Source organism: Trematomus bernacchii, unplaced genomic scaffold (genome assembly GCF_902827165.1).
Source record: "Trematomus bernacchii unplaced genomic scaffold, fTreBer1.1, whole genome shotgun sequence".
Lineage (NCBI taxonomy): Eukaryota > Metazoa > Chordata > Actinopteri > Perciformes > Nototheniidae > Trematomus > Trematomus bernacchii.
The window spans coordinates 17,518,527-17,546,446 of record NW_022987564.1 but is presented as its reverse complement, the minus strand read 5'-3'; the positions used below and the strand labels follow the sequence as shown (position 1 = coordinate 17,546,446).

The 27,920-nt window shown below is 39.9% G+C and overlaps 2 protein-coding genes across 6 annotated transcripts; both read left to right on the top strand.

Moving 5' to 3' along the window:
• The first annotated feature begins 2,222 nt into the window (after positions 1 to 2,222).
• znf384a (zinc finger protein 384 a) lies at positions 2,223 to 15,308 on the top strand. 5 transcript variants are annotated; one of them, XM_034124940.1, is made up of 12 exons: positions 2,223 to 2,364; positions 3,500 to 3,553; positions 4,391 to 4,458; positions 5,301 to 5,613; positions 6,843 to 6,965; positions 7,327 to 7,490; positions 7,601 to 7,677; positions 7,856 to 7,925; positions 10,333 to 10,487; positions 11,088 to 11,166; positions 11,491 to 11,649; positions 12,571 to 15,308. In XM_034124940.1, exons 2-12 carry the CDS (start codon positions 3,505 to 3,507, stop codon positions 13,000 to 13,002), a joined length of 1,689 nt encoding a protein of 562 aa, XP_033980831.1. In that variant the 5' UTR covers positions 2,223 to 2,364; positions 3,500 to 3,504; the 3' UTR covers positions 13,003 to 15,308. The 5 variants fall into 5 exon arrangements, with proteins under 5 accessions (XP_033980831.1, XP_033980826.1, XP_033980827.1 ...); XM_034124935.1 differs by having other exon boundaries at positions 7,856 to 8,080; positions 10,320 to 10,487; XM_034124936.1 differs by having other exon boundaries at positions 3,062 to 3,553; positions 7,856 to 8,080; positions 10,320 to 10,487.
• Positions 15,309 to 15,859: 551 nt separating this feature from the next.
• On the top strand, positions 15,860 to 27,319 carry kifc1 (kinesin family member C1). The gene is made up of 17 exons (XM_034125453.1): positions 15,860 to 16,090; positions 16,935 to 17,027; positions 17,139 to 17,238; positions 17,405 to 17,458; positions 17,751 to 17,834; positions 18,021 to 18,225; positions 18,343 to 18,529; positions 19,579 to 19,746; positions 20,394 to 20,507; positions 20,751 to 20,837; positions 20,956 to 21,153; positions 22,668 to 22,832; positions 22,984 to 23,122; positions 23,334 to 23,473; positions 25,578 to 25,651; positions 25,924 to 25,999; positions 26,800 to 27,319. Exons 2-17 carry the CDS (start codon positions 16,938 to 16,940, stop codon positions 26,842 to 26,844), a joined length of 1,926 nt encoding a protein of 641 aa, XP_033981344.1. The 5' UTR covers positions 15,860 to 16,090; positions 16,935 to 16,937; the 3' UTR covers positions 26,845 to 27,319.
• The last annotated feature ends 601 nt before the right edge of the window (positions 27,320 to 27,920 follow it).

Sequence of the window (27,920 nt, the reverse complement as noted above, 5' to 3'; positions counted from 1 at the left end):
TCACACGCCACCATTAACAACTGTAACTAAAGGCAGTGTTTTAAGGTAAATGTATTTTAGTTTTCTGTGTTATTTCAACTCACTGATTTGCACTTTGATGCTTTGTAATTACTGTCTGTGCACATGTTACAATCCTATACACAATAAAGTTTCTGTTCGTTAAAGGGAAACCAAACTGTGTTCTCTGCTATTCTGAAAACGGAACAATTACATTTTATATTACTAGTCTTTACTTATATTTGTACGTTTGATTTGTGCATGTGTTTGGCCGTATATGTGTTCCTGTTTTTATTTGTCATCAATGAGCATGTTTTGTTGTTTTTTAAATGTAACTGCATGTTTTTAGGGGACCCTATGAAGGAGTTATTAAATGCATGATGGAGAAAAGATTAACTAAATGTAATGTTGATTTAAGATGTCCGGTTACATTGACAATTTCTTGGAGCTTGAGTTTTCTACTGTTAGCAATGAGCTGCTCCATTAGAGCTACAGTGCCTTCTAAGGAGTAATTACCAATACATTGAGATGTGTTTTATGCTCAATAGCCATGGTGTCCAATCAAAGACAAACAATTCATTATTAATTGATAATCATAATACCGAATCCATACACTGAGAGGATAATTAATACACCGGACGTCTGCAGCTGTGTTAAGTTAGCTAGCTGAACTATTACAGGAAATGAGAGAGTTTTGTCTTTAAATTCAATCATAAATATTCTAAAAGAAAAGGCATTCATGCAAGGCCGGTTTTTGGCATAGGCGGTTTTTGGCATAGGCGGTCGCCTAAGGCGCCAGATCTGGGGGGGGCGCTGCGCTGGTAGTTCTGGGAGGGAAAAAAACATTTTTGACCGTTGGTGGTCTTCCTAATTTTCGGCCTTGATGTAACAACATTCATAATTAAGTCAAGGTAACACCCTTTTCACCCCGGTTACACTTTTCATTTGCCCTGTATGATGGGCGCTGTAAGTGATGAAAGTGGGGGATGTTGACTTATCAGGCGCCCGCAGCTCACAGCCAAAGTGCGAGCCTCCGAGCGAGTAAGAGAGAGAGAGAGGGCGCGCATCGGTACCGCGGACTGTTGTTGGATTGAGGCTGATAACTACAGCTCAATGAGGTAAAGGACTCTTGAGTGTTTAGATAGTTCATTTTAGTCTAAGTTATCTCAGTGGGTCTCAAACGGTTTGGTCACAATTTATGTAAACAAATATTTCCAAGGCACACCTTTATAATTATTGGGATAAATAAAAACAGGTTTGTAATTCTTCCAATGTATAGGCCTACTATAGGACAGTAAACCAAAAATATCGTTTAAAACTGGAGATATTAAAAAAAATGCATAAATAAATGTTAACTAGGTAAAATAAGATATAAATGAACAACAAAAATAAAATACGTTGCATTTATTTGTTATTGGCTATGGTAGGTTATTGGTTATTAAAATGTAAACCGATCTTTTTCATATGGGTGTTTAAAGTTGTACCCCCTAGATCAGGTCTCTAGTAATGGGCACTCAAAGTGCACGAGATTGAAGCATTTTACTTAAAAATGTTCAAAAAAATCTTTCCGGGGGGGCATACCCCCGGACCTAGAGGATGTGACGTTCACCCCCCAATTAAAAGATGTTCATACAATAATGAATACATTTGAAACCTTCTTTATGTATATAACCAACATGTCAATACGTTTCAATTTTTGTAGTGTTTTGGTCTTTTGTAGAGATTTTTCATTTATTCTTTATATATTCTATTGTGTATTCCTTGGAGGGGGTGGGACCAAATCATAGTCTCGCCTAGGGCACCAAAATGTCTAGAACCGGCCCTGCATTCATGTGCAAAAAGAAAGAAAAAAGTAAGTGGAACCAACACATTATATATGGAGAGTGTACTGCTGAATAGGAAGTCTATTAAATATAAATATATGAATTTACTCAAAAGAGTACAGTTTATGGTATGTTTTCATTAAAACGTCCACTTATAATAATAATATTGAAGCCAATTAATAATAATAAAAAGTAATTTTCAAAACAAACTATTCCTCAAATTACGAATTAGTATCTCAAATTAATGAGACATTTTCTTAACATTTAATTAGGATTTTCCAAGCCACTTATCATCTTGGCTTTTGGATAACGCAATGGTTGTTAATCATTATGGGTTTTATTTTTTAAAGTTGTGACCGGAAACGCCACTGTTTACATCGGATTGACTTGACACTGCTGAGGAGAGCTGGAGGGGAAAAAAAGGAAAAAAGCGAAGAAAAAAAGGCATATGTGAAGGGATTTGAGGGGCGGATTTGGACAAAGTTTCCCAACTGTCCCGACCCGAGGAGGCTCCGGGGGGGTTGCAGGGGAATCCATTTGACCGGTAATTAACACTGGAGTTATTAGTCGGCTGTTAATGAACTGTTATTTTCAGTGTGTCTGAGAGCGCCTTCGTCCCGACCGCCGGAAGTCTGCATGAAGCTGCGTCTCCTACACAGTCGACGGCGTTTTTTTTCACTCTTGGTTTTTTTTTTATTCGAGACTTTTTTTCTCTTTTTTTATTTTCTCTGAGCGAGATGAGCAGGGAGTGAGGAATGGAGGCGTAGAGAGGAAGAGTGTTTGTGTTTACTTAGCAGCAAGCTAGTTAAGCATATGATTATACAGGCCTCCTTGTTGCAAAGCAAGCCAGCGAACAAAAGCAGAACATTAATGGAGGCGAGTTAGCTAGCTCCCCTTGTCTTGTTGCGTTAACCAGCTAACGCCATGTTTGTTTATATCCCAGATAGCTCATTACGCCTTTGGCAGCTGGTTAGCTGCAGTGTGACTCATCTATGCTGGGTGCTTCGCAAAGGGTTCCCACGTTTAACCGTGTTATGACAAATTCGTATTTACATGATTTCCTCTATCACTGCTAACGCAAGCTAGCAGTTGTGTAGCCAGCTAGTGCCCCTCATCAAACATGGCTCTCAGAGCACTGAAACATTGACTTTGTATTACACTTATGATGTTATGTAACTTAACTACACCCTGTTGGAACTCATTTAATTTTCCTTAAAGCTTGCCATATTATTTATTTAAAGGTTGTGCATCTGGGGAGGGGAGAAAGGGCTCATGAAGACAACCTAAAACATGCATTGAGTTATGTTTTGCATGTATTATACTGTTACCTCAGGTGTTTCAGAGTTTATTTTATTAGTTTGTAACGTTATGTTAAAAGTGTAATTGTCATGGGCCTATGCTCCCTTCAATGTCCTAACAGATAAAAGTTATTGAAAAGTTATACATTTAAATATCAGTTCAGCTTTACTAACATGTTATTACACACTTGCTTTGCTTGGCATGTTGGCACAATGGCTATGCATGGCATTCACAATCTTCACCTGCATACAGAAAATCATACCTTGGAACTTCTTCTTTAACTATTGGTCTGTAACAGTAGCAAAGTATGTGGAAATAAAGTGCAAATGCATGCAAAAATAGAACAATGAAACTATGAAACTTCCTTCCTTGTGCTACAGAAAACATGTTGCCTATGTGTCAGTGGGAGATGATCGGGAAACAGAAGATCAGAGGTTTGATAATGAAAAGATAGACAGTAGTCTTTCAAACAGTCCGTTTTGTCTCAAAAAAACATGTGCACTCTTAGAAGGGATGGCACTTTCAACACATACTGTAAGAGCATCTAGTTTGGAAGAACAAGCCTCTCTGTTACCCTTTTCTGTCAATAAATGGTTATAACATTTTGGCACAGCATTGGGTTGCATTCCAAAACTAGACACATTAACACTGATGAAGCAACCACTCTAATATTGTGTTATGTGTTATTAGCAATGCAAACTGTGTAAGAAACTAGTGAGGAAGTGCATGGACTGTGTTGCAGAACATTATCAAAAACCTCAAAGACTGATTATTGTTAATTCTTTCTCAACTCTTGCCTCTTCTATCCTCCTGTAGATGTTTATTTTTTTTGTATATATCCATCCCCGCGCGGTTGAACATCTTTGCCTGATTCCTTTCACATCCTCTTCTCTGTTAACCTGATTAAATATTTCACAAAAGCAACACATCTAACAGCGTTATCCTAAAAGCATTTCCCTTTAACATTCAGTTGTGTAACAGCCATCTTACACGTTTAGCTGGGATCCCTATAAACAATAATTGCTTGCTGATTTAACAGCCACAACACAAATGTTTTATCTGATGACTAGTCCGAGTACTCCACACTGACCCTGAAACTTGTTCGGTGAGTCATCCAAAGAAGGAGAGGATTTATGAAAAGGAAACAAACCAAGATGATTGAAATGCAGCAATGCATGGTCTCGTTTCACGCGGAAAAAACAGAAGCATAGGTAGAAGGAGGAAGAGGAGGAGGACAGGTGTTTTCTAAGTGTGTTGCTTTTTAATTACAGAAATAATGGACGATTCCCATTTCAACTCATCATACTTTTGGTCTCCCGTCCACACTGTACAAGGACAGGTAGAGACAACCTTATTGTCCTGAAATACACATTATAGCATGGTGGTATGTGCTATCGAAAAACATACCCAGGAAGCAATTATGACATTTGTGGAAATTCTTTAAACATTACATGACACCAAACAATGATTTGACCCTGAACATTTAGTAAATAACACCACCTAATAAAGCTCGCCTAGTTGGTGAAGTTGGTTTAATCTCACACAAAAGTTGTTTGAATATTCTTGATATGTGAAGGGTTCACTTGATCACTCCTGTCCTCACCTCTTCATCCTCTCTTTGTTCCTTGTTTCGTTTACTTTTGGCATCTCACATTACCTTTGTTCAATCTTCTCTCCCATTGACTTCTTCTCCAAACTGTCTTCTCCACACATGGATCTAACTCATTATTATTTCCTCATTATCCACCTGCTCTGCTTCCTTCCCTTTTCTCATCTTTCTTTCGTTGTTCCACCATCACCCATTTTTGTTGTGGTACCTTTATTACCTCACCCGTTTTCCTTGCTATCTATATCACCTCCTTTTGCTACTGTTTTCCCATCCTCTTATCCTCCTCCATCCTTGTGTTTTCCCTTCCATCCCTTCCTCCTCCTCTTCTGTCCTTTCCCATGTCCATTTCATCTAATTTCATTATGCCTGACCTTCCGTCTTCATACACATGGCCCCTTCTTTTCCTCACCTCTTATCACTCCTCACCGGTCTTTGTCATCTCCCATGGCATGTAACTCTTCATTTTCCTACCTGTTCTTACTTCCTCACCCCTCCCACACTGCTTTACTTTCTTCCCATCCTCCTTTTCTACCTCTTACCCCCAACCCGCCCCTCTACTCATCCCTCTCTAGATCGAGAACGCCATGTTCCTGAACAAGGCGAAGGAGCAGCTGGGTCACGAGAAGGCCAATGCGTCCTCCTTCCAACACACTTCTGCCACCTCCACCTCCTCCCCCCACTACCCCACGGCGGTGCTTGCCATCCCGGGCTCAGTGGACGCAGGGTCCGGGGTGCGGTTGGTCCCCAAACAGGAAGGAGGTGGCGGAGCATTAGGGGGAGGTGGTGGCAGCCTTGGGATGAGTGCGCTGGGCGGACACCTGCACCAGGCACACACCCAGAACATCACCGTCATGCCTGTGTCCTCTACAGGAATCATGACTGCAGGTGAGTGGGCTGCACTTATTTACATTTCTGTATCCTCTCTTTATATTTGTTTGTTGGTATCACTTAAATAATGTGTTCATATGAGTCACTATGTATATTTAACTGCAGCTGCTAGAAATCTTTATGTGAACAGTTTTCTTTGTAATCTTAATGGTCTCTTCGTCTTCAATTAGGGCTAAATAATCGATATTGATATGGACTAGTAGAATTTTCAAATTCCAGTATGCGCCATATTAGTTAAAAGGCAAAATAAATTAAAATACCATTCCAAATTAAAGAGGCCCTATTATGCACATTTTCAAAGTTTCATATTTGTATTTTGTGCCTCTTCTTTGACATCTTTTCATGCTTTAATGTTCAAAAAGCTATTTATTTTTCTCATACTGCCTGTGCTGCAGCACCTCTTCTTACCCTCTGTCTGAAACCAGAGCCCAGTCTGCTCTGATTGGTTGTCTGGACAGCTCTGTGGTGATTAGTCAAATGCTTAGAGATGTCCCGCCCCTTAGCCTATCATGTCAGTGTTTGAGCGTTAGCCAATAGAAGGGCGAGTGTTCGTAATGATGTCAGTATGTGGCAAATAAAGGAGTCCAATGGAAGCGTGTCAGGCAGGGGTGGAGTGTTTGGGACAAAAACTCCCTTTGGAGGGAACTTAGGGATTTTAGCCTTTGCAGACCATTTACATGCACCAAAACCTTTATACCCAAAAATCACAACAGGGCCCCTTTAAAGGCATTATAGATTAAAATACCATTCTGTATTATGTATTGGGATTTAGCTTGAGACTCCCGGCATACAAATCATATTCTACAGATTTAAGAACAAATCTTTGTTTAGTACGGATACAAATTAAACCATGATCATTTTGACATATTTACAATGATAATTTCCTCTAATATTGCGAATCATATCGCAATTGCAACATCAGTCAAACCATTGCAATTAGTTATATTTTCCAAATCCTGCTGCCCTATACTACTTGACTCTTAGTATGAATGGTAACCTAATGTAAAATGTTTGTTTGGGAGGTGTGTGGCGCAGTGGGTTGTGCGTTGGTGTTCGGATCAGGGGGTCACAGGTTCAAACCCCACTGCAGTCAGCATGTCGTTGTGTCCCTGGGCAAGACACTTCACCCCAAATTGCTCCTGTGGGGATTGCCCACAGTATTGAGTATGTCATGTAATGTAATGTTTGGACCAATAACAACATCACCGTTTCTCTTCTCCTCTCAGCGGGGTTAGTGTTCACCACCCCTCAAGGCACCCTGGTCCCCACCTCCTCCACCCAGTCCTTTGTTGCCGGACACCCCACTGCCACCACCATGATCGTATCTGCATTGCACCAATCGAATGCAGGTAAAACGAGGCCGCAGTTCCTCGTCACTTCAGTCATTTGGTTAATGGTCATGTTTAATCAAACTGCAGTTAAAGGCTTACGAATTGATCGAGGAATATAGAAGCTTTTTCAGCAATGTCTTACAGTACAGTCCTCTCAGTAAAACTGGTAGCCAAAACCTGCCTACTGTAAACATTTTTGGCCACCATTTAGTGGAGCAAATGGGACTGACCAACAAGGGCACCATGACACAAACCGAAGATATTTCTTAATTTATTCCTGAGATTAGTTAGTTAGGCTAGAAACACAAACATCAACTTCCTGTTTTTGACCCACCATGCATTCCTTTCCTTTCTTTCTACACTTTTCTCTTGTTTCCAGACAAGAAGGAGGACATTGCTGCCCCCCCCGCGGTCGTCATGCAGATGCCATCAAAGCGAGGCAGAAAGAACAAACAGATGATGGGCAGAATGGCTGGAGTGGGGAGGGTCCTCCCTCCAGGAAGTGATGCATTAATATTGGCACACCTTGCAGCTGGAGGACAGGTGAATTGAATTATATCTTAATAATATTTTGTCTTTAGCAGTAACTGATTTTCTAGTTGATTGTCAGTGTTTGTGCCTTTTATCACAACTAACTGCTGTTATTGTGTTAGCACCACAATGCTGATCCATATGACCTGTCAAATGATGAGGACGAGCATACCAACAAAGATGGCCCTAAATCATACAGGTAATGGAAAAACAATGAGATTACAGAAAAGTATTATCGTTTGTGGCGTCACCAGCTTTTTATGCGCATTTAGAGCAGGTCATCTTTAATAACAGACATTATCGTCTGTATTTTTAAGCCTACACCCAACCCTGAATTAAACCTGCTTCCTTGTCTCTGTTACTGCTCACTTGTCCAGGTGTCGGATGTGTGCAGTGACGTTCTTCAGCAAGTCAGACATGCAGATCCACTCCAAGTCCCACACGGAGGCCAAGCCCCACAAGTGCCCCCACTGCTCCAAGTCGTTTGCCAACTCCAGCTACCTGTCCCAACACATCCGCATCCACAGCGGGGCCAAGCCCTACTCCTGCACCTACTGCCAGAAAACATTCAGGCAGCTCAGTCACCTCCAGCAGCACACACGGTACTGGACTGTGTGTGTGTGTGTGTGTGTGTGTGTGTGTGTGTGTGTGTGTGTGTGTGTGTGTGTGTGTGTGTGTGTGTGTGTGTGTGTGTGTGTGTGTGTGTGTGTGTGTGTGTGTGTGTGTGTGTGTGTGTGTGTGTGTGTACGCCTGTGCGTGTGTGTGTGTGTGTGTGTGTGTGTGTGTATGTGCGTGTGTGTGTGTGTGTGTGTGTGTGTGTGTGTGTGTGTGTGTGTGTGTGTGTGTGCGTGCCTGCTTTGCATGTGGTCTCTGTTGTTAAAGCATGTGTCAGTGTGGTCCTGTGTGTGGGGACTGATGAAGGAAAGGGTGGTGGGTTGGGAATGTGCCAGGGTCTTTTGGGAGAGTGTTGCCAGCGTAAAAAGCTCTACGCCTCTAAACGAGCAACACGTGTACCAACTCAAATGTAATAGCGGTTATTAGCTTGTTTTTTTACTTTATTTATCAATTAAGACCAATTCCTTTCTGTTAAGTGGTAATTGTCAGGACAGGACGCCAGCTTCGTCATTAATTGAACAGTTGCTTTGATCACTTACAAGTCAAATTTTATTTTATTTATTTATTCATTTATTTAACAGGGACAGTGCACATTAATTAACATTGCTGTAAATGTGCCAGAGTTAGCCAAGAGGCTATTTTTCGTCTGTAGTCCCTGGACAGATTTTACAAGTCAACCTAAAACACATTTCATTTGTGTCATTGCATAATACATACTGGGTGGATGCATGCTACACTGTTCTCTGGAGGAGGTTAACTTACAGTACCAGTTACCAGTGGTGGAAGAAGTACTCAGATTATTTATTATTACTGTAAAAGTAGCAATACTACAGTGTTAACTTAATATATATAATATAAATACTTTAAGTACCAAAAAGGAAAGTACTCATCATGCACAAGGACCTATTCAAACACAATATATTTCGTAATTATCCTGCTTATAGTTATTGATGTATTACTTTGTTCATCACTTGTTGCACTGGGTAAAAATGGGGTTTATTAAAAAATACTTTATATATACTGGGTAACTTAACCTATACTATTTTATAATAATGTATTAGTTGATTTTATTTTGTACTTAAAATCTAAATCTGAAAAGTAGCTAGTAACTAAATATGTACAAAAATGAAAAGTATTTGAGTAAAACTTACAACATTTGCCTCAAAAAGGGAGGAACCTTTTTACTGAAGTACAGTACTTGAATTGATGTACTTAGTTACATTTCACCACTGCCTGTTACTATTAAAAAATATCAGTTTGGTTTGGTAGTGTATGAATGCTGCCTTTTCTTAGCTATTATATTCTATCTGGATCCACCTTTGCTTTTACCATAATAATAAAAACAAATCCCTCTTTGTTTGAGGCACCTTATAAAGACCTTTCCCTGTCATTTATGCCCCTCGTAAAGTTAAAACATCCCAATTAAAAAAGGCAGTGAAAGTGCAATGTTAGCTAAAGTAACTCGAAGGAGATTAAAGGCACTGATTACGTTTTATAAATACAAGATAGAAAGAAAGATAGACATAGAAAGTCAGTCTATTTAAATAACAAGTGCATATTCTTTATTTGAAACAAAACACGTTCCTTATTACCTTTTTCATTCTTTTAATGGACTGCAGACAGCCTCTATGTTCCACACACCCTCGTGATCATATTTACAAAGCAGATAAAGCTGCTAATTCAACATTTAGATGGATTTGACTTGTATTACATGTTACTATCTGTGACCATGTAAGTGATGAAAGCACCCGCTCCCGTTCATGCTGTCATGACTCGTGATTTTGACATTACCTGCCTTATATTTTTATTTCCCTTATTGCGACGTTCTGGCTGTGTGGGTTTCAGGCCATTTTATTTTACATTTTAAACGGGAAGATGCGCTCCACTGGCCTGCCACACATCTTGCATTTGAATTTGGCAAACATTACATACTGTACACACACTCAAAGCAGGGCACACCGATGGAGAGAGAGAGAGAGAGAGGGAGAGGAAAGCGTGACTGTGCCTGCTGTATGTTTTTGTTCTGTGTTTTCACAACTCAGACACAGCACAAAGAGCACACTTTCTAATGATCTATGATCCACGCAATCGATATCACAATCTGTTAACTTTACAGCATGATTTGGTTAAACGTGAGCTTTGGTCATGCTGTAGCTAAAAAAAATCTCTCGCTTTTCTCTCTCTCTTTCTCTTCCTCACCCCTCCAACCCTGGTGTCCCGTGTTAGAAACCACACGGAGTCCAAGCCCCACAAGTGCCCCCACTGCTCCAAGTCGTTTGCCAACTCCAGCTACCTGTCCCAGCACATCCGCATCCACACCGGGGCCAAGCCCTACGCCTGCTCCTACTGCCAGAAAACATTCAGGCAGCTCAGTCACCTCCAGCAGCACACACGGTACTGGGGTGGGGGGGGGTTCAATGTCTGCTTGTGTATTTATGTGTGCATTTATGGGAGTAGGTGTGCAGAGAGTTGTGGCATTGTGGTTGTGTGCATCTTTTTGGCATTCTTTTGTGTGTTTCGCAGCATCTTATAGGGGAGGTATGCCTTGTTGTCAGGCGGGTTTGTCACAAAATAGTTGTTTTAATAAATAAAAGCATAGTAAGACATTAAGAGTGGTTTAAAAAGGTCACCGATCAGCTAAAGCAACGACCTGTCTTATGGTTATGTTGTTTTTTGGGTGGCTTTAGAATGTATATTTTTTATAAATGCCACAATTGCATGCCTGAAGATATGTTCTGCCACTTGTTGCCTGTTTGAAAAAGAGTCGTAAGGCAGGGTAGAGTGTGATAAAATAACATTGATGGGGTACAAATAACCACAAAAGTTCTCAAATCCTTAGACGTAATCATTTATAAAGCCACTCACCGAAAGAAGCTACCTTTTTGGGCAGTACGGAAAGGCAAGAGGTTCACTCTTACCTCCTTTTATAAAGTGCAGTGATAAAGTATTAGTTGTTTTGTAATCAACTAATGGTTTGCCTTACTGTTTTTTCAGGATTCACACCGGTGACCGACCGTACAAGTGTAACCATCCAGGCTGTGAAAAAGCTTTCACTCAGTTGTCCAACCTACAGGTAAATTAAATCACAGGTTTGATCCACGCTACTGATCTGGTCAAATGTCCCCTTGTAAGACCTTTTCTGTCTCTTTATTGGCTCCAAAAAGTTGAATGTCAACTTTATATTTAGGTTTCATTAAACAAAATAAATCTGTCTTTAAGGGGTTATAAATGTTTCCAGTGTAACCAAGATCAAGGTAAATATTGTTCTTGGCCCATCTTAAATGACATTTTCTACTGTTTGAATAATAAATGTTGAAAAACATCCTCAGATTGTAAAGCAGTGTATTTGAAAATAATCACGTATTCATTTTTCTAATGTGTATTCCTCTTCCCGCAGTCTCACCGTCGGCAGCACAACAAAGACAAGCCGTTTAAGTGCCACAACTGTAACCGTGGTTACACGGATGCGGCCAGCCTGGAGGTGCACCTGTCCACACACACAGTGAAGCACGCCAAGCTGTTCTCCTGCGGCCTCTGCAACCGATCCTACACCTCGGTGAGCTCTCGGACCTGTCAATCACACATCAGACGTTCAGTGGTTCACACAATGCACACACTCTGGCCTCAGTATGACAAAGAAAATACATCATTATTCAAGATTGATCGAAGATTGTCCTAGTAGGCACATTCATACAAAGACAGAGAAATGCACACATAATGTTTAGAAAAGCATTAAACAAATGGGTAAAATTAATGTAGTGACATTAGCAGCAGCATAAAATGGCCCGCTACATTAAGTGCTCTAGGTATATTAAAAACATCCGAATCAGAAAAAACCTTATTAGTTACACAGCGGAGACATTTCAATTCTTACAGCAAAGTAGACAGTTTAGATAAAAAGCTAAATAAATAATAGTCTAAGATGTTGAATTAGGGGGCAATCACGTTAATACAAAAAGTCAAATAAGTACCCATCCAAACTTGAAAAGATACAAGTCGCATTATACAGGTAAGTGAACAAATAAAATAAAATATGATGTAGCAGCCAGCAAATACATGAATTAAATGCAAATGAGTATATGCTGCACAGTGTTACATCACAGAAGTGTTTTTGCAGTCTAAAGTAGTGCAGTAGAATCCAGGAATAACAATATTTAATTGTACAAAAAGAAAAAATCCCTTTTTTGAACACTATATTGAACCTGATAAGTGTCATGCAGTGCTTTGCTTGTGATGTTAAGGAGGCACACAACTTCAGGACAGGTGCTGTCCTGGAACCTGGATATTCTGCTTTCAAGCCAAATATACTTTTTTTTTCAGAAGGAAGACAATTATAAAGAGTAAGAGGTGTCCTTTAAAACTTGAAGGCCCTTATTTTGCAGTCTACCCAAAGAGAGAGTTGACAGGAATCACAGGCTTGGAGGTGTGTAATAGCTATGCCGTCATGTCTTGTACTTTTCTCTCTCTCCAACTCCAGGAAACGTATCTAATGAAACACATGAGGAAGCACAACCCCGACCCGCTAACAGTGGCCGCGACATTAGCCGCTCAGCAGGCCCAGGGCCTCACACCGGGGGGGGGCAGGGGCCGGGGCCGTGGCCGAGGGAGAGGGGCTGGAGGTGCAGGCAGAGTGGGCCAGCTCCACAGCCAGAACCCCAACAGCCAGAACCCCAACCCTGGAGCACCAGGCAGCTACCAGCAGAGCCAGCAGAGCCAGCAGAGCCAGCAGAGCCAGCAGCCCCCCGAGGCTGTGGTCCAGTGCCCGTTCGACCTGCACCAGTACAAGACAGTGTCAGCCAGCGAGATCCAGTACAAACCGATCTCTGTGGCAGACCTGCCAGTGGCACACAAAGACCTCTGCCTCACCGTCTCCACCTCAGCCATACAAGTGGAGCACATGAACTCATAGGCCGAGTCTTCACACTTTGAGGAATTACTGATTGAGTCCGCAGTGTAAAAAGGTCGATATAAAAAACGTAATTTAATTCTATTCACTATTAAGTTCTTCTTTAACAGGAAAAATGGCTATCTTAAATCCCAATGCAATTTTTTCCTTCATTTTAAGAAGCTTTAATGCTGAGTAGAATAATAAATTACTTGTTAGAACACAGATATTTTACAATGTGCTTCTCGATTCCTGAGCCTACTTGTGCCAAGTATCTCTCAGTAGAAATGCTGGTGTTGGACACTAATATAAGCAGTTTATTATTTAGGCTAAAGCCACATTCCTTCAGTTTGTGATAACTTAACCAAAACCTAATCTGAGATCACGTTTGGCTTTTACATCATTATGAATGAAATGGTGATTAAAACCAGACCTGAATTTCTCTAAAGCATGTTTGATCTAATTTCAACGAGTCAATGGACTTTTGTAAAACACATCTAATACACTGATCCGAAACCAGCAGTCCTCTGAGGATTTTGATAAAAGAGGCTCACTGGTGTCGCTTCTCTTTTTGTATTGCATTGTTTGCAATAGGCACCATTGGAGGATGAAGATGTAAAATATCTGTACATTTAAAAATGACACTTCTCTCTGCACGTTTATGGTACAGGGAACGGCGTAATTTTGAGCACATTCAGATCACATTAATCTGAACATTCTGCATTATTTAGTTCAAGCCAAAACAAGGGAGAGAAACAAGACAAACAAAGAAAAAAGACTGTAAGGAAGGACTTAATGAATAAGTGTGGATGACTTATGAATGACACCTTTTACTGTACATCGAGGTTGGATCGGGAACGCTAAATTGGAACCAGAGAAAAGACCACAACAGAAGAGGGGCTGGAGAAGGAAGATGATGAGGTGTTTTATTGGATCAGCCTAAAACCTGGGGCTGAGTCTTGAAGTGTTCACTTCAGAAATCATGAGGGGGGGTTGAAGAACCATTTCCTTGTCTGAGCCCAAAGTATTGAACAAAAGAGACGGGCCGCTTAAGAATGCACTTAATATGAGAAATCTGCAACAAAGTGAGAGAAAAAACGGTTCTTGGTGGGGTGGGAGGGGTCAACGAGAAAGCACTTGATGAAGCTTGTACTTCATGTCTATGTTTGTCATTATTGTACTTTTTTTTATATATCATATGTATGTATTTTTCTACCAACAGAGAAACGTGTGAACAAACGCTGAGAGAAAGCATAGTGATGCATGAATGTGAAGGGAACAGAGAGAAATGTCCTAACGGAGTGTTTTTGTCCCATTATTTTCTTTTTGTTACCATTCAAAGAAAGTAGTAAAAAAAAAGGCCCGAACGCATCATAGTCAGTTGTTGGGGAAATAATGATTGTGTGATCAAAATGGCTGACAGGTACTGTTATCTTTTCTTTCTTTTTTAAAGAACTATTCATACATATTATTACTACTTTCATTATAACTATTTCAAATCTTATCCACATTATTATCAATCTGAGGCATTATGGTATTGCAGTATGCTGTACATTAAATAGATAGAAAATACTTTTTTCATCTGTAAAAGGGAAGTATGTCCTGTGTAAAGAATTTATGGAAACTAAAGGAACTCTTGTTAGCATGTGCCAAACCATTGGCTGCCTCGCAGGTCACATCGATCATAACTTCAAAAACCTGCCAAATAAAATAATTTCAAGGCCTGAGAAATTTGGGAATAATTTGAAAAGTTGATGACACTATCGGAAATCATTTGATCGAATTATGATGTGTTTGACGACGCAACATTTCCTGCATTTTAAGCCCTGCTCTCCGTTTGCACACGGTGATATTTATTCTAATAAGGATGTAACATAAAATGGTTTAACCAAATTAATATTAATGTGTAGCAATATAGACAAGATTATTGTGGAAACAACAACCTTGTTCACCAATGAGAATTCCTTCGAACTGAGGGTATAGTTTAATGACTAAATTATAGATCTGTGACCTGGGACACTGCTGCCATGTTTTTGTGCACAAGCTATCTCTACCCAATCAGAATGTTCAGGCAGCCTGTAACCGACTGCTTGTCTTCATGTATACTCCTTGTATTTCATTGTGACTTTTTATGAAAAATAACAGATTCTCAATATTCTTGTTAATGTTATTACTGATGCTCCTGATAATAGTACAGTTATTAACTGCCCTCTTATGCTACACTCTTGCATACTGTATGCACAAGTACACCTCTTGCTCATCTGAACAGACTGTTTCTTCTCTAAAGGAGAATAAAGTTCGAAAAACAGTTTATGATGAAAAAAACGCAATTGTCTTATTTCATTTTTCCAACTCCAGACTGTGTGCTACTGACAATAACGTATTATTATGTCATGCATTTTTGAATGTTTTGATCAAACATAAGTTCAAAGTGTCTGAAATATTTTATAATATCTCTATCTCAAACTGTGAACCACCAGCTTTGTCAAGGAATAATTAATTGAGTAAATGAGTCAGTTTTGCAGACACAATTAGTTTTGTTGTAAAAACATTCGAGCAGCCTTTGGGATTGATAATTATCAACACAATGTTGTATGTAGATCATCTGCTGAGACATTACAGGACAATCAATATGTATTTGAAAAACAGTGGAGTTAATGTGGGTAGATTACACATTAGGATCATAGACTGTATATATAAAGATTAGGATACATTTAATTTAAGATTCAATAAGAGATGTTTTACACTGCAGCTCTCCCCTATATGAAAGTACATAAGACGCTTTTCATTTAAAAAAGTATCGGTATCGGTACCCCTATTTTACAGTGAATTCAAATATGAAATGGCTAAAATATTGAATAGAATGTGATTTGTTTGATCTACATCAAGTCATCGAGTGGACTAGCCTTTACTGTGCAAACAGCGTATATCCCGCCCATGCGGGACACTCTGTACAGAGAACCAAGCATTTGGGCGGAGGCGGAGTTAACACTACTCAACCAATCACAGCAGCATCTCTGGAGCGCCCACCAAAACAGTTTGCTTTCAAATTCAAACCGCCCGGATACGTAGGATTGGGAACATCTTTGTTTCTGAAGTCAACTTTAGTCAGGTAAATATTTGTATTACTTAAAGGTATTTATTTCGTTCAAATGCTTTTAAAGGGTGTTACAAAGCACTGCTCACAAACTTTAAAAAATAACAAGGTTCCTGTACTTTGACGTAGCCATTTACTGTTTTATGCTCTTGCTAACAATAACAGCTAACGCTAACTGTTGACCAGTGATATCATAGACGTTGGTTAATTGGGTTTACATGGCTAACTATAATCCAGTCGAAACTCATTTAATATGTAATCGTTAGCTTACACTCTCCTAACGTTATATGACTCATATTAAGTTTCAGCCGACAGTGCCAGTTCTGAATGTAACGTAAACGCTGTAAACCATAAAGACAGAGTTAGCTTCTTGTACGTTAACTGTTAATAAATGCAGCATTTCCACTGCATGATACGGCATGGTTCTTAATCACGTTACTTAACTAAACCTGCTCTTTTTGGGGTAGCCATACGTAAAGTGTATAGTACCTGGTCATTTTGTATTCCTGGTACTGGGCTGATACGAGAAAACTCTGCAGATCACTGATTTGTCTAAAAGAGTTCTCATTTGCACTACATGGGACATCCTGCATGAAAAGCCATGCTATGGCAATCACACATACACCATTTAATCAACATGGTTTGAAGAGTCTTAGGGAGTTTGGAAATGTAAGAATAATAGTGGGTGTTGTTAGATCATCTCTATTCAAACAAGGTTGATGCTTAACGCTGCATATGCTACTCAAATAATAGGAACACTGGAGTTAAATTAGTGTGGCAAAGAAGTGTTGATACTTGCTTTTTCTTTCTTTCTGTGATTGTCTCTTTTGTTCATAATTGACCTCCTTACCCTCAACAGAACATGTCCCGCTTGCCAGTCATTTCACACAAGAGGGTCCTCGCGACCAGCTCCAACAGCTCCGAGAATGACCAAGACCTTGCACCGGCTCAGGTTTGTACGAAAAGCATCTAGTGTTTTTCTCATTGGCTTTACCTAATGTTATAGCTCAAAAAAGCTGATTCGTTGCTCTTGCGTTATCCTGGTCGTGTTTTGTGTTTATAGAAAAAGACTCGCAAGGACCCAGAGCCTGTCAAACCTTATGCAGCATCTACCATCATCGGTACCAGGCGGGCTCCAGTTGCACCAACCAAAGCACCTATTTGTAAGTTTCAAGATTAAACTTAGTTTTCACCAAGGTCAGAATGCACCAAGACTATGTGGGAACTAGATTGAGTCGATGTTGAGGGATTTTTTTTGTGCCAAATATATTGATATAGCTCTGTCCTATTATATCGAAATATAATCCTATCATTTCGTCCCCCACACAGCTCGGCCATTCAGACCAACGGGAGCTGCCACTGTGGCTGCCGCTCCTTCCAGAGGTGAGATGATTGCTTGGTAATGGAACAAAGTGCATAGGCATACTCTTTTATGTCAGGGTTGCTGGCCTTGTTTTACAGAACTGTACTGGAGCAGGGATTGAGCATTCAAGTTTGAGGTTATGTCTGATATAAAATATTAGACGACATTTAACAAGTTATCCATTGTTACTAACTTGTAGCAAGAACGTTCAGAAGTGCTTTAAGCAAAGGGTGTTGTTATTAAGTTAACAGATTCTGGTGTGAGATGAATTATTTTGACGTGATTTGTTATGCATTGTTCTCGTTCCATCAGGGGTCCTGAAACAATCTATTGCTTCAACCGCACCAAGGGGAGGCAACATTAAAGCAGCTGCTGCACCCACTGGCACAAAAGCAGGTGAGAGATCCCACCCAGATATCATCCACCATTTATTCTATTATTTACACTTCTGCTTTTCCTACCATGACATGTCAAGTTCCTATGTGATAGAGGTGAATGTTTAAAAAGCATGTTCTGTAGTGGGCTAGAATAAAATCTGGTGACTGTCACTCCTGTTGATGATTCGGTTGTGTATGCTTACAGTCACAGGCGGGGCCGCGGGCACAAAGCGTCAAGCATGGGACCTGAAGGGCAAGGTCACCGATATGGAGAGTAAGCTACGTAACTACCAGACCAAGGTCAAATCTGTCAACCAGGAGAATGAGGATTTGAAAAGCACGACGGTCAAAAGCCAAACAAGAGTGACTGATTTGGAGAAAAGTGTGGCGGTGCAGAGGAGCCAGATCAGGTACAAGGACCACTGCAGTCAAATATTTTACTTTCATCATAATGTGGTTTATAATTTGTCTTCTTTTTACACACCATTAAATGTCCTTCGCATTCTATGATTGTTTTTTTTCTTTAGTGAGTATGAGCAGGAGTTGCAGGCGTTGTCAGGAGTCCGGGAGGAGTTGGATAAAGTTTCCAGTGAGAAGAGTTCTCTTGAAAAGCAGCACTCCAACTTAGAGGGCAAATACAAGGTCATGGAGACTCTCCGGGACAGCCTGGAGACTCTCCGGGACAGCCAGGAGACAGAGCTGCAAACTCTCACGGTATACAGTCTGCTGCTGGAATAGCAGCTAGTACTGGCTGGGTGCTATCATTGCATAAATATGACCTTTTGCAGGTGCCCCATACCTAATAACACTAGGGCATACTCTACACCAGGGGTTCCCAACCTTTTTTCCCAAGAGCCCCCCCAAATGACTCCCCCCTCTCACACACACAAGGGGGGGGGGGGACAACAGCAGTAATTACAGTTTAAAAGTCTCAAAAATGCTACAACTACTGTCACAAACTGGATGAATGTGAAGTATTTTGTTAAAGGAGGATGAAAGCGTAATTAAGGAGCACTATTGGAGTGACTTTGATGGTTATTGGACTCAGGATTAATTAATTTGGATTCCCGCTGTATGAAGAAATTAAAGGACGGCGCAAGTGGAAACAATTCACAAAGGGATTAAACTGTTTAAAACACATGCTCAAAGTAAGCCGGATTTTGCCGATGTGTTTATGTGGATTCAAAAGTCGTAAATAATCTACAAAATGGAGGAGACCGATCTGATCGGACCAACTGTGACAAATAATCTGAAACCGGCATGGACAATGACTATGTTTTAAAAATGCGCTTATCCAGAAAAGCCTGGTTTGGACACTTTACGGGCAGAAGAAACATTTCTATTAAAGAAAGAATTATACATTTCTGTCTTTTTATGCCTATAATAGCTACTAATTTGAATTTTTATTCAAATTAATTAATCAATAATTTTTTATATTTTATTGTAGTGTAGAGACAAGGCTTTTAGTGACAATCATGTATTGCGTTACAATTATATGTAAAAATAAAAAAATAAAAGTCTAAAGATGATATTTGGCCTCAAATCATCTGAGGCCTGGCCCCCCCTGCTATCTTTGGCGCCTCCCAGGTTGGGAACCACTGCTCTACACAATAAGTTGTTCTATTATACAACTGGGCATTTAAAAACCTAAAGTTATAATCCATTCCAGAGGTTAGGATATTTAAAAAACCTAGAGGTTAAAATGGCCAGATTTTGGTATAGAATTGAACTAAGCAGTTATTTTGTCTTTCCTTCCTCTCCAGATGAAGCTTTCCATGCAGGAGTCGACTCTGTCCCGCCTGCAGCTGACCCTCAGAGACGCAGAGGAAGAGGTCCGTTCTCTGGGGGACACCATGGTCCAGCAGAAAGACGAGCTTCATGCTGGGGAGATGGAGCGCAGACAGCTCCACAACGCCATCCAGGAGCTCAAGGCAAGTAACAATGTGGTGTACCAGCTGAACACAACTCAATGACAGCACACTGAAAGGCCTTACAGTTAATGGCACTGTGATGCCCCTGTGGGTTCATCTGGAGAGGGTGTGGCTGTGCTGCATCCAGCCTCCTTGATTGCAGTAACTCATGGCACCTGGGTCTGGTGCCCTGCAGTTATTTAAAGCCTCTGCTCCTCTCTGTCTTCTCTCTGCTTCTCCCTGCAGGCACCCCGGTTTTGTTGAGTATCCTATGAGTTTCTTCAGTTGCTTCACTTTGTGCACTTCAACACTCTCACACTCATACATGTCCATACAATCCTCACCCTGCATTTACACTAATGATACCACTGACATCCACACCTCATACTTTACTTGTTTTGCACTTAATTAATTTGGTTGATTTTAATGTTTTGCTTAAATAAACATCTTTTGTTAAACGTGGATATGGTGTGTCTCCTCTTTGTTGTGGCCTTTTGAGCCAGGTCATAACCGGCACGTTCGGCTGTTTACTATTTATACTTTTCTTTGCATTTATTTTCGTACTTTGTTGTGTTGTAATCACTAAACAAAGCATTCTAACAATCAGACAAATGTTACTTTTCGCTCTGACCAATGAGACTAATATGTCCCTCATGCTTTGCCTGCAGGGTAATATCAGGGTCTTTTGCCGAGTGCGCCCCCTGACGGGCGGAGGCCTCAGCCAGCACCTTCAGCTGCCAGCCACTGACAACAAGACCATAACTCTGGCTAAAACTGAGGAGGTGAGAATCCTCTCAGAAAACCTTGCATTTAAAAAATAAAAATAAAGATATGTTTGTTAGTTACTCAATATAAAGAGAAATAATTTGGAAAAATGAACAAGTAAATGAAAAGTAGTAGTTATGGAACTTGTGTTTATTTTTTCCTAGTTTACTACAGTTGTTAGTATCATGCAGAGTTTCTGTGATATATTTTCTCTCTAACCAGCCAATAACAATGTAATAATTATTTCTTCTGTTTTTTAGTCTCACACAGGCAAAACTGCTGACACTCAGAAAAATTACAACTTCAATTTTGACAGGGTGTTTGGACCCCAGGCTTCACAAAAGGAGGTACAAAAAAAATCACAATTTACAATATATAAAAGCAGTGTTCAAGTTATCATGAATAAATACCAGATGTGATTTCAAATACTAATATTGTGTGGTGCTTTTGTCCATTTGTTTTCAGGTCTTTGACGAGATCTCTCTGCTGGTGCAGTCTGCGTTAGATGGCTACAACGTCTGCTGCTTCGCTTATGGCCAGACAGGAAGTGGAAAGACGTTCACCATGGAGGGAGCCGAGTATGATGAGGCCAGAGGCGTCATTCCCAGAGCCGTGACACAAATCTTCAGAGCAGCAGAGAAACTCGGAGCACAAGGCTGGGAGGTGAGTGTGATGTCATGCGAACATATATTTCCTACTACATATTAGGGATGCCAGCGATTATTCGATTATTCGATTATTCGTTACAGTCTCCATAATCGAATATTATTTTTAAAAATCGATTTTATTAATATATTTTTTTATTAATATTTATGTTTTTCTTTTTTTTCCTGGTTTGGTTTCAACCAAAATATAGACTAATGCTAATAATAGTAATAGTATTAATAATTGTAAATGACCATTGATCACACCACCAGTTTGTTTTACTGTAAACTTGGAGGAAGCCAGCAGCGCAGAGTGCAGACTGCTGCTGCAGCCTGACACACCGACCCCGCCCCGCCCCCTCCGTCGTGGAAGGAGGCGGTTTCCTTGAGTTTATGGCAAGCGTGGAACCAGATTACAGGGTCCCGGGCCGTACTCTTATCAACTGTCTCAAAGGTGTCGATAACCACCGACGGGTGGACGGCACTTACAACTAAATCCTATCTTACCATAACCTGCCATTATATCGATAGTGAATGGGAGATGAAGAGTGCGGTTAATTTAGCTGAGGGGCTCCGCAGTGCTCTGTGCCCTCGGAAAGGGTTTTTTCGGCGGCAGGACTAATCCTTAACCGGCTGCGCTCTCGCCTACACCCATACATACATACACATAAAGTAGGCTATTTATTTAATTTATTTCAATGATGCTATTATTAATACTGTTCTACCTGAAGAGCCCTTTTGTACCATGTACACGTTCCAGTAAAAGAAAACAACGGAATACCATTTGTCAGTGTTTTTTTTTTCCTCCTCCCGGGAGGGGGGAGGGGGAGGGGGGGTGGCGATTAATCGATTAATATTCGCCAGGGCTGTCCGATCTTCGATTTTGGTCATGGTCAGTTTCTGGCATCCCTACTACATATGCCGATTAGTCTTAAAGTAAACGGTGTTTAGTTCAATCAAACCATTTTAAACACACATTGAGAAATTATTATTTTAGATTTTCAGTCATTATGGTGCAAGATTATCATTCAGTTTGTCTCCTGTTTGCTGCTGAGCAGGTAATGTACAGTCACTTGATATAGCTTCTTCTCTGAGAAAAGTTGCCTGTGTTGATTCTCAAACTGCAACTATGAGAGCGCACCAAAGCAGTTAAAGTTCAGTTTGTACAGTTTAACACTGTAACGGGGGAGCTTAATCAAACACTATTTATCCACCTGGACTGTTTCAGTGCTCCAGGTACAAATGGATGTTTACTAAAGAAAGTCAATTCTGACATATTTAAAGGTCAACACAATGTCAAAAGGCAGATCCAAGCAATGCAAAAACAAGATAGCTTTTCCCTTTTGCGTCCCAAGTCCAAAGGTTTAGATTCCTGCTGCGTACAACTGTTGATACCAGCCAACAATACACACCTATTTGTACTCGGGGACTGTGGCATAGATAGAGTATGATTGAAACTGTAGGGAGATGCAGTATGATGAAGGAAAGTTCCCTTTTTAATTAAATGTTGTAATCATTCCTGTTTTATCTCAGTTCACCTTTACAGCGAGTTTTGTCGAAATTTACAATGAGACCCTCCGAGACCTCCTCTACACCGGCAAAGCCAGCAAGAGGCCCGAGCACGAAATACGGAAGTCCGTAAACAACGAGGTGATAATCACCAGCCTGACGTATGAGAAGGTCACCAACGAGGATCAGGTACGCCAGGCAGTTATCTAAGTTCATTTTCAGGTTAAAATGAGAATGAAAAAAGTATGATCGGTATTGCAATTAACTGCTTGCTCACCATGTCATCCGTGCAATTGTTAATTAATGGAAAATGATCTCTATCATCCCCTACTCCTGCCAGGTTCTCGGTCTGATCATGTTGGCCAATTGCAACCGCTCCACAGCCCAGACGGCCCAAAATGACCGCTCGTCTCGCTCCCATTCAGTCTTCCAGCTGGATATCGAGGGAGCCAATGTTGGCAGGGACGTCAAATGCAAGTGTGAGTATGAACCCACTCATTATGGCAGTAACCAATGTGTTTCACTTGTATATTTAAAATATCAAAACTGTAAATGAAGAAAGATGTCTGTTTGGAGGTCTAAAATTGCTGTTGTTCATCTCGTTTTGAAAAATCGGATATTAATGTATATTACATTTTGTTAAATGTTTCTTAAATAAAAAATGTAATGTGTTTGATTATGTGTGTGCAGCCACTCTGTGTCTGGTGGACTTGGCTGGCAGTGAGCGCTTGCTGAAGAGCCAGTCTCAGGGCGAGCGCTTCAAAGAGATGACGGCCATCAACAGCTCCCTGTCCAACCTGGGCATCGTCATCACGGCTCTGGCCAACAAGGTCTGTATGCAGGACTTCAGAGAGGCTGCGGTTTATCTTATGAGTCCGGTTTATTTAGACCAGGGCTCTCCAACACGTCGATGGCGAGCTACCGGTAGCTCGCGGGCAGCTTTTCAGTAGCTCGCCGCTCGATTATCGATTATAGTGTAGTAAGGTTGCTTATTGATTTTTCGGCCGCGGCTGAACAATAAGGTTTTTTTATTTTAGAATTTTTTTCTGTCACACGAATATCAAATCGGTCTGTGACGCAGAGATCAAGGAACAGACGTGACAGCAGCACAGCGACAACACACACGGAGCAGTCTGCTTTCTCCACCAGCACCAGTCCAGAACCAACAGTAGAATGACCCGCTCTGAATCAGGCCCTGTCGCTGCGGCTCAGAGACACACAGGGAGGGATTTGTGTTTTTTGAAAAACACTCGTTATCGTCATGTCAGGTTTTTGGTGGATTTAATCAAGTCTTGGATTGCAGAGTATGAATGTCCTCTTGCTATTTTCAGTTGATAAATACTTGTGTAAAGTTTGTGAAGGCAGGAGGAAAGCTTCCGCGATCACAGTCTCCTCTCCATTCCTCCAAACCCCGCCCCCTCCCTGAAAATAATGAGTGACAGGCTGATAGTGACCCGATAGAAACTTTATTATTCACTTAATCACTGATTGAGATATGATGAAGCTAACTTAATCTCATACATTCATGGGATTTATGTAACGGTAAGACAGAGAATGTAAGTATTTTTGTTTTTATAATGCTGTTGTAAATACTCCTGTTGTCTGCTGTGTTCAGACTCAAGTCCTGTGTGTGATGCCACATTCAAGACATTCACTGTCTTTTTTTTTTAACAGAAGACCGTTGCTAGAAGCTGCAGCTAGACTGCTGAAGCATTAGTTTTTTGTTTTTGAGGATGGAACAATTTCACACACAGATATAGGGAGGCTAGACCTATACAATTGATTTATTATGGTTTATAATTTAATATCAACACGAAGAAGAAGAAGAAGAAAAAGATGGCTGAACAACTGTTCAGTGTCAATCCTGTGGAGATATCCAAAATAATGTTCAGCTCAAAGGTAGGGTAGGTAAGTTTGAGAAACCGGCTCGAGATCGCTAGAATTTGAAAATACACAACCGGAGAAAATCTGCCACTTCCTTACAGAGCCCCTCCTCCAACACACACGAACGCGCACATGACCAATGAGGGCACGAGATAAGTTTGTGCACAGATGGAAGGCTGACAGGCAGGTAGGCCATCCAGTTATTTTAGCCGGGCCGGCTAAAATAATTGGTCGTGCTTTTTACAGTATTACGGCTTCCACAGATGACATTTTTTTATGGATTTTTTGTCAAAGCACTTAAGATATTCATTGCTATCGGGATGTTAAGAGCATTCCATGGAATATAACAAAAAGTGTATCTCGAGCCGGTTTCTCAAACTTACCTCCCCCACCTTTAAGTCTCAGCAAAACTCTCAACATTTCTGGAGCCTTGTAGACCCAGAAAACTATAAGAACATTCACCAAGCAGCACTGAAAATGTCTGCTTTATTTGGTTCTGTTCTACATACCTTTGTGAAGCAGCTTTTTCTGACATGAATGTCATGAAATCTAAATACAGAACAAGACTGACAGATGAACATTTAAATGACTCTATTAGAGTGAACCTAAGTGGGTACACTCCAGCATACACCTCTGGTGGACTCCATGCAGCGCCATTCATCTCACTAACTGTAAAAAATAGTGAAATGCTTGAAAGGTGGTGATTAAGGACATTTATGTGAATTTTCAGTGATGTACTTACTATGTGGGCCATAATAATATGTGAGAAATTGTCGTTTTCTTGGACCTTGATGTGAAGTTAAGATTTGTGATAAGCTTTAGGTATTGCAATTTCACACGTGTACAAAAGTATAACTTAATTCAACTGATGAGGGCTATGTGAATAAATGTAAGCGATGTGATGCAAGTAGCTCTTGGCCACTTACATTTTTTCAAAGTAGCTCTCAGATGAAGAAAGGTTGGAGACCCCTGATTTAGACCCTACATCTAAATTCTACCATTCAGTATCCATTCTGCCTGTGACAATAATTCATTCTGTTTGTGTTCCAGGACATTCACGTTCCATTCAGGAACTCCAAGCTGACGTACCTCCTGCAGGGCTGCTTGGGAGGGAACAGCAAAACGTGGGTTTTTCAACAGAATAGCTTCAAGTCCCCAGCTGTCTGGTCTTACTGTGTCTGTTTGGTTGTGTCACTCAAGCAGTAGACTTCTCTCTGCTATCACTTGTCAACAATTAGAGGTTTTTATCAAAATCATGAGCTAGCTTGGCTGAGCAGAATAATTATGACTTTATCATCTTTGGTAATGGTTTGCTGGTTTTAAAATCGGAAAGGAGTCCATTATGAGTTATTTTATTCTAACAATGTTTTTTGTATTTGTCTTTTTCTCATCTCAGCCTGATGTTTGTGAACATCGCCCCAGAGCTGGACAGCTTTGGGGAAACGCTCAACTCCCTGAGGTTTGCCAGCAAGGTGCGTGTCAAATATGGCTGGTTAATGTCTTAATGCACAACTTCACTATATTAATGATCTGATGTGTAACTAGATCAAATATATTTTTTAGGGTATGTAAGAAATGTTCCGAGGAACCTATGTTGTCTTATATGGTTTTGTCATCAGCATGTTCTCCAAGTTATTTGATAAGTGTTTGTTAAAGATAAATGAAAATACAGTAGTTCTTGAATAGACCAAAATGTATCGGAGCTTTATTTTTCAATTTTTTTGAAAGAAATCTTGTTTTAACAAAATTACTCTTGAAATTCATTTGTAACCATAAAAAGAAAAGGGAAACAAATGTGGAAATTAAAGTGAAGTTATTAAAAGAATAAATAAGTAAATAAAGAGAAATAATAATAAAAAAGTAAATAAAAATGGGGATATTTTACGTGAAATAAGTCAATAAAAGAGTGGGAATACAAAGACACCAAAATAAAAGCAAGTAAAGTATTGTAATATAAAGAGAGAAATGAACTAATTAAATAGGACAAATGTAAAAATCAAAAGGGATAACAACAAGGAAGAAAAGAGGATAAAATAAATACTTTATATATAAAAAGTATACAGGTAGTCTTTTGCAAAAAATGTAAATATCAGCAGAAATACATTTAAAAATAAAAACGCTTTTAGTTATTCTATATGGAGTTTTATTTGGCTGTCATTACTTCACATGGAACACTTATTATGTTACATTATAGATGTTTTATAATTGTGTCATAACTGCGACTGTGATTTTTGACATGTGATTTATTTTGTTGCGTTCTCTTTCTTCACAGGTGAACGACTGTGTCATTGGAACGGCAAGTGCCAACAGAAAATAGAGCAAAACGCTTTTTAAAAACAAGCTCTTGTCTTATTTTAACCATTATGTTCCCAGAAGGAAATGTTTATAATTGTTTTCTCTGCTTGACTTACACATTGTGCTGCTGGGCACACACTATAATCGCCATCAGTACAAACCAAATCTAGAATCCTTCTGTATATTCTCAGGGCTTTCTTTAGAGGTGCTCGAAGCAACCTTTTAAACATTTCTATAGTCCCATGTAAATTAAGTGGATGTTTTTAAAATGGTGTTTTTGATTTTCTTTTAAACAAGGGTTCTTAGGATCTCCAGTTGAGATATGTACCTTCATGGACTTAAATAACCTATATTATTTTTTTCCTGTTTATATGTGGAGCTTCTCTTATAACTTGCAAACATAAAAGTTTATTTTGTCAAACCAATACTGTCATTTTTGGTGACATTGTGGATTTCTATCTCTCACATGATCTAATAAAGACACTTAGTAGACGGGCTACCTTTTTATTTCCTGTGTGTGTTCATTCCAAACTAATCTTTGCAAATTGTTTCTCAAACATAAAGCATGTCAAGGCATTTTTCTCAACATAACTGAAACTATTTATCCAAACCTCCAGTGTTTTTGACCCTTTTAAATTACTTTGTTTTTACTGACTTTAGTATAATTGAACTATGACGTGGAGCTCCTCTTGCTAGTTGCCTTTTGGCTAGTGCTTACCAAACTCTGAATCACAAAATGAATAGGTTTAAGAGAAGTTTGTCATGACCAATGCCGTTTTTAGACTTCATATTAAAGTGGCAAGGATGGATGTTCACCACTTAACTGGAAAAGAAGATGCACTTTAGTTATTTAAATATTTTACGTTACATTATTTCTTGTATGTTTATCATTTGAACAGTAGATGGAAAAAATATGGAAATGAAATGTTTCATATTATACAGCATATTGGCATTGTGGGTATATTCATCACATTACAGTTTTTACTCACTATTTTAAATAATCTTTAGCTTTCTTCCATTACTGTTTTACACTTTAACGCTGTATTCCAATGTTTATTTTCCATTGTTTATTGGATGTATTTTCTGTCGGCCGAAGTC

Excerpts from the sequence above, each read along its gene's own strand:
- znf384a (XM_034124935.1), top strand. The coding sequence starts at position 3,505 with ATGTTGCCTATGTGTCAGTGGGAGATGATCGGGAAACAGAAGATCAGA. Across the intron at positions 5,614-6,842 it reads TACAGGAATCATGACTGCAG|CGGGGTTAGTGTTCACCACC; the intron begins GTGAGTGGGCTG and ends TTCTCCTCTCAG. Across the intron at positions 11,167-11,490 it reads CTCAGTTGTCCAACCTACAG|TCTCACCGTCGGCAGCACAA; the intron begins GTAAATTAAATC and ends CTCTTCCCGCAG.
- kifc1 (XM_034125453.1), top strand. The coding sequence starts at position 16,938 with ATGTCCCGCTTGCCAGTCATTTCACACAAGAGGGTCCTCGCGACCAGC. Across the intron at positions 19,747-20,393 it reads ACGCCATCCAGGAGCTCAAG|GGTAATATCAGGGTCTTTTG; the intron begins GCAAGTAACAAT and ends CTTTGCCTGCAG. Across the intron at positions 22,833-22,983 it reads AGGTCACCAACGAGGATCAG|GTTCTCGGTCTGATCATGTT; the intron begins GTACGCCAGGCA and ends TACTCCTGCCAG.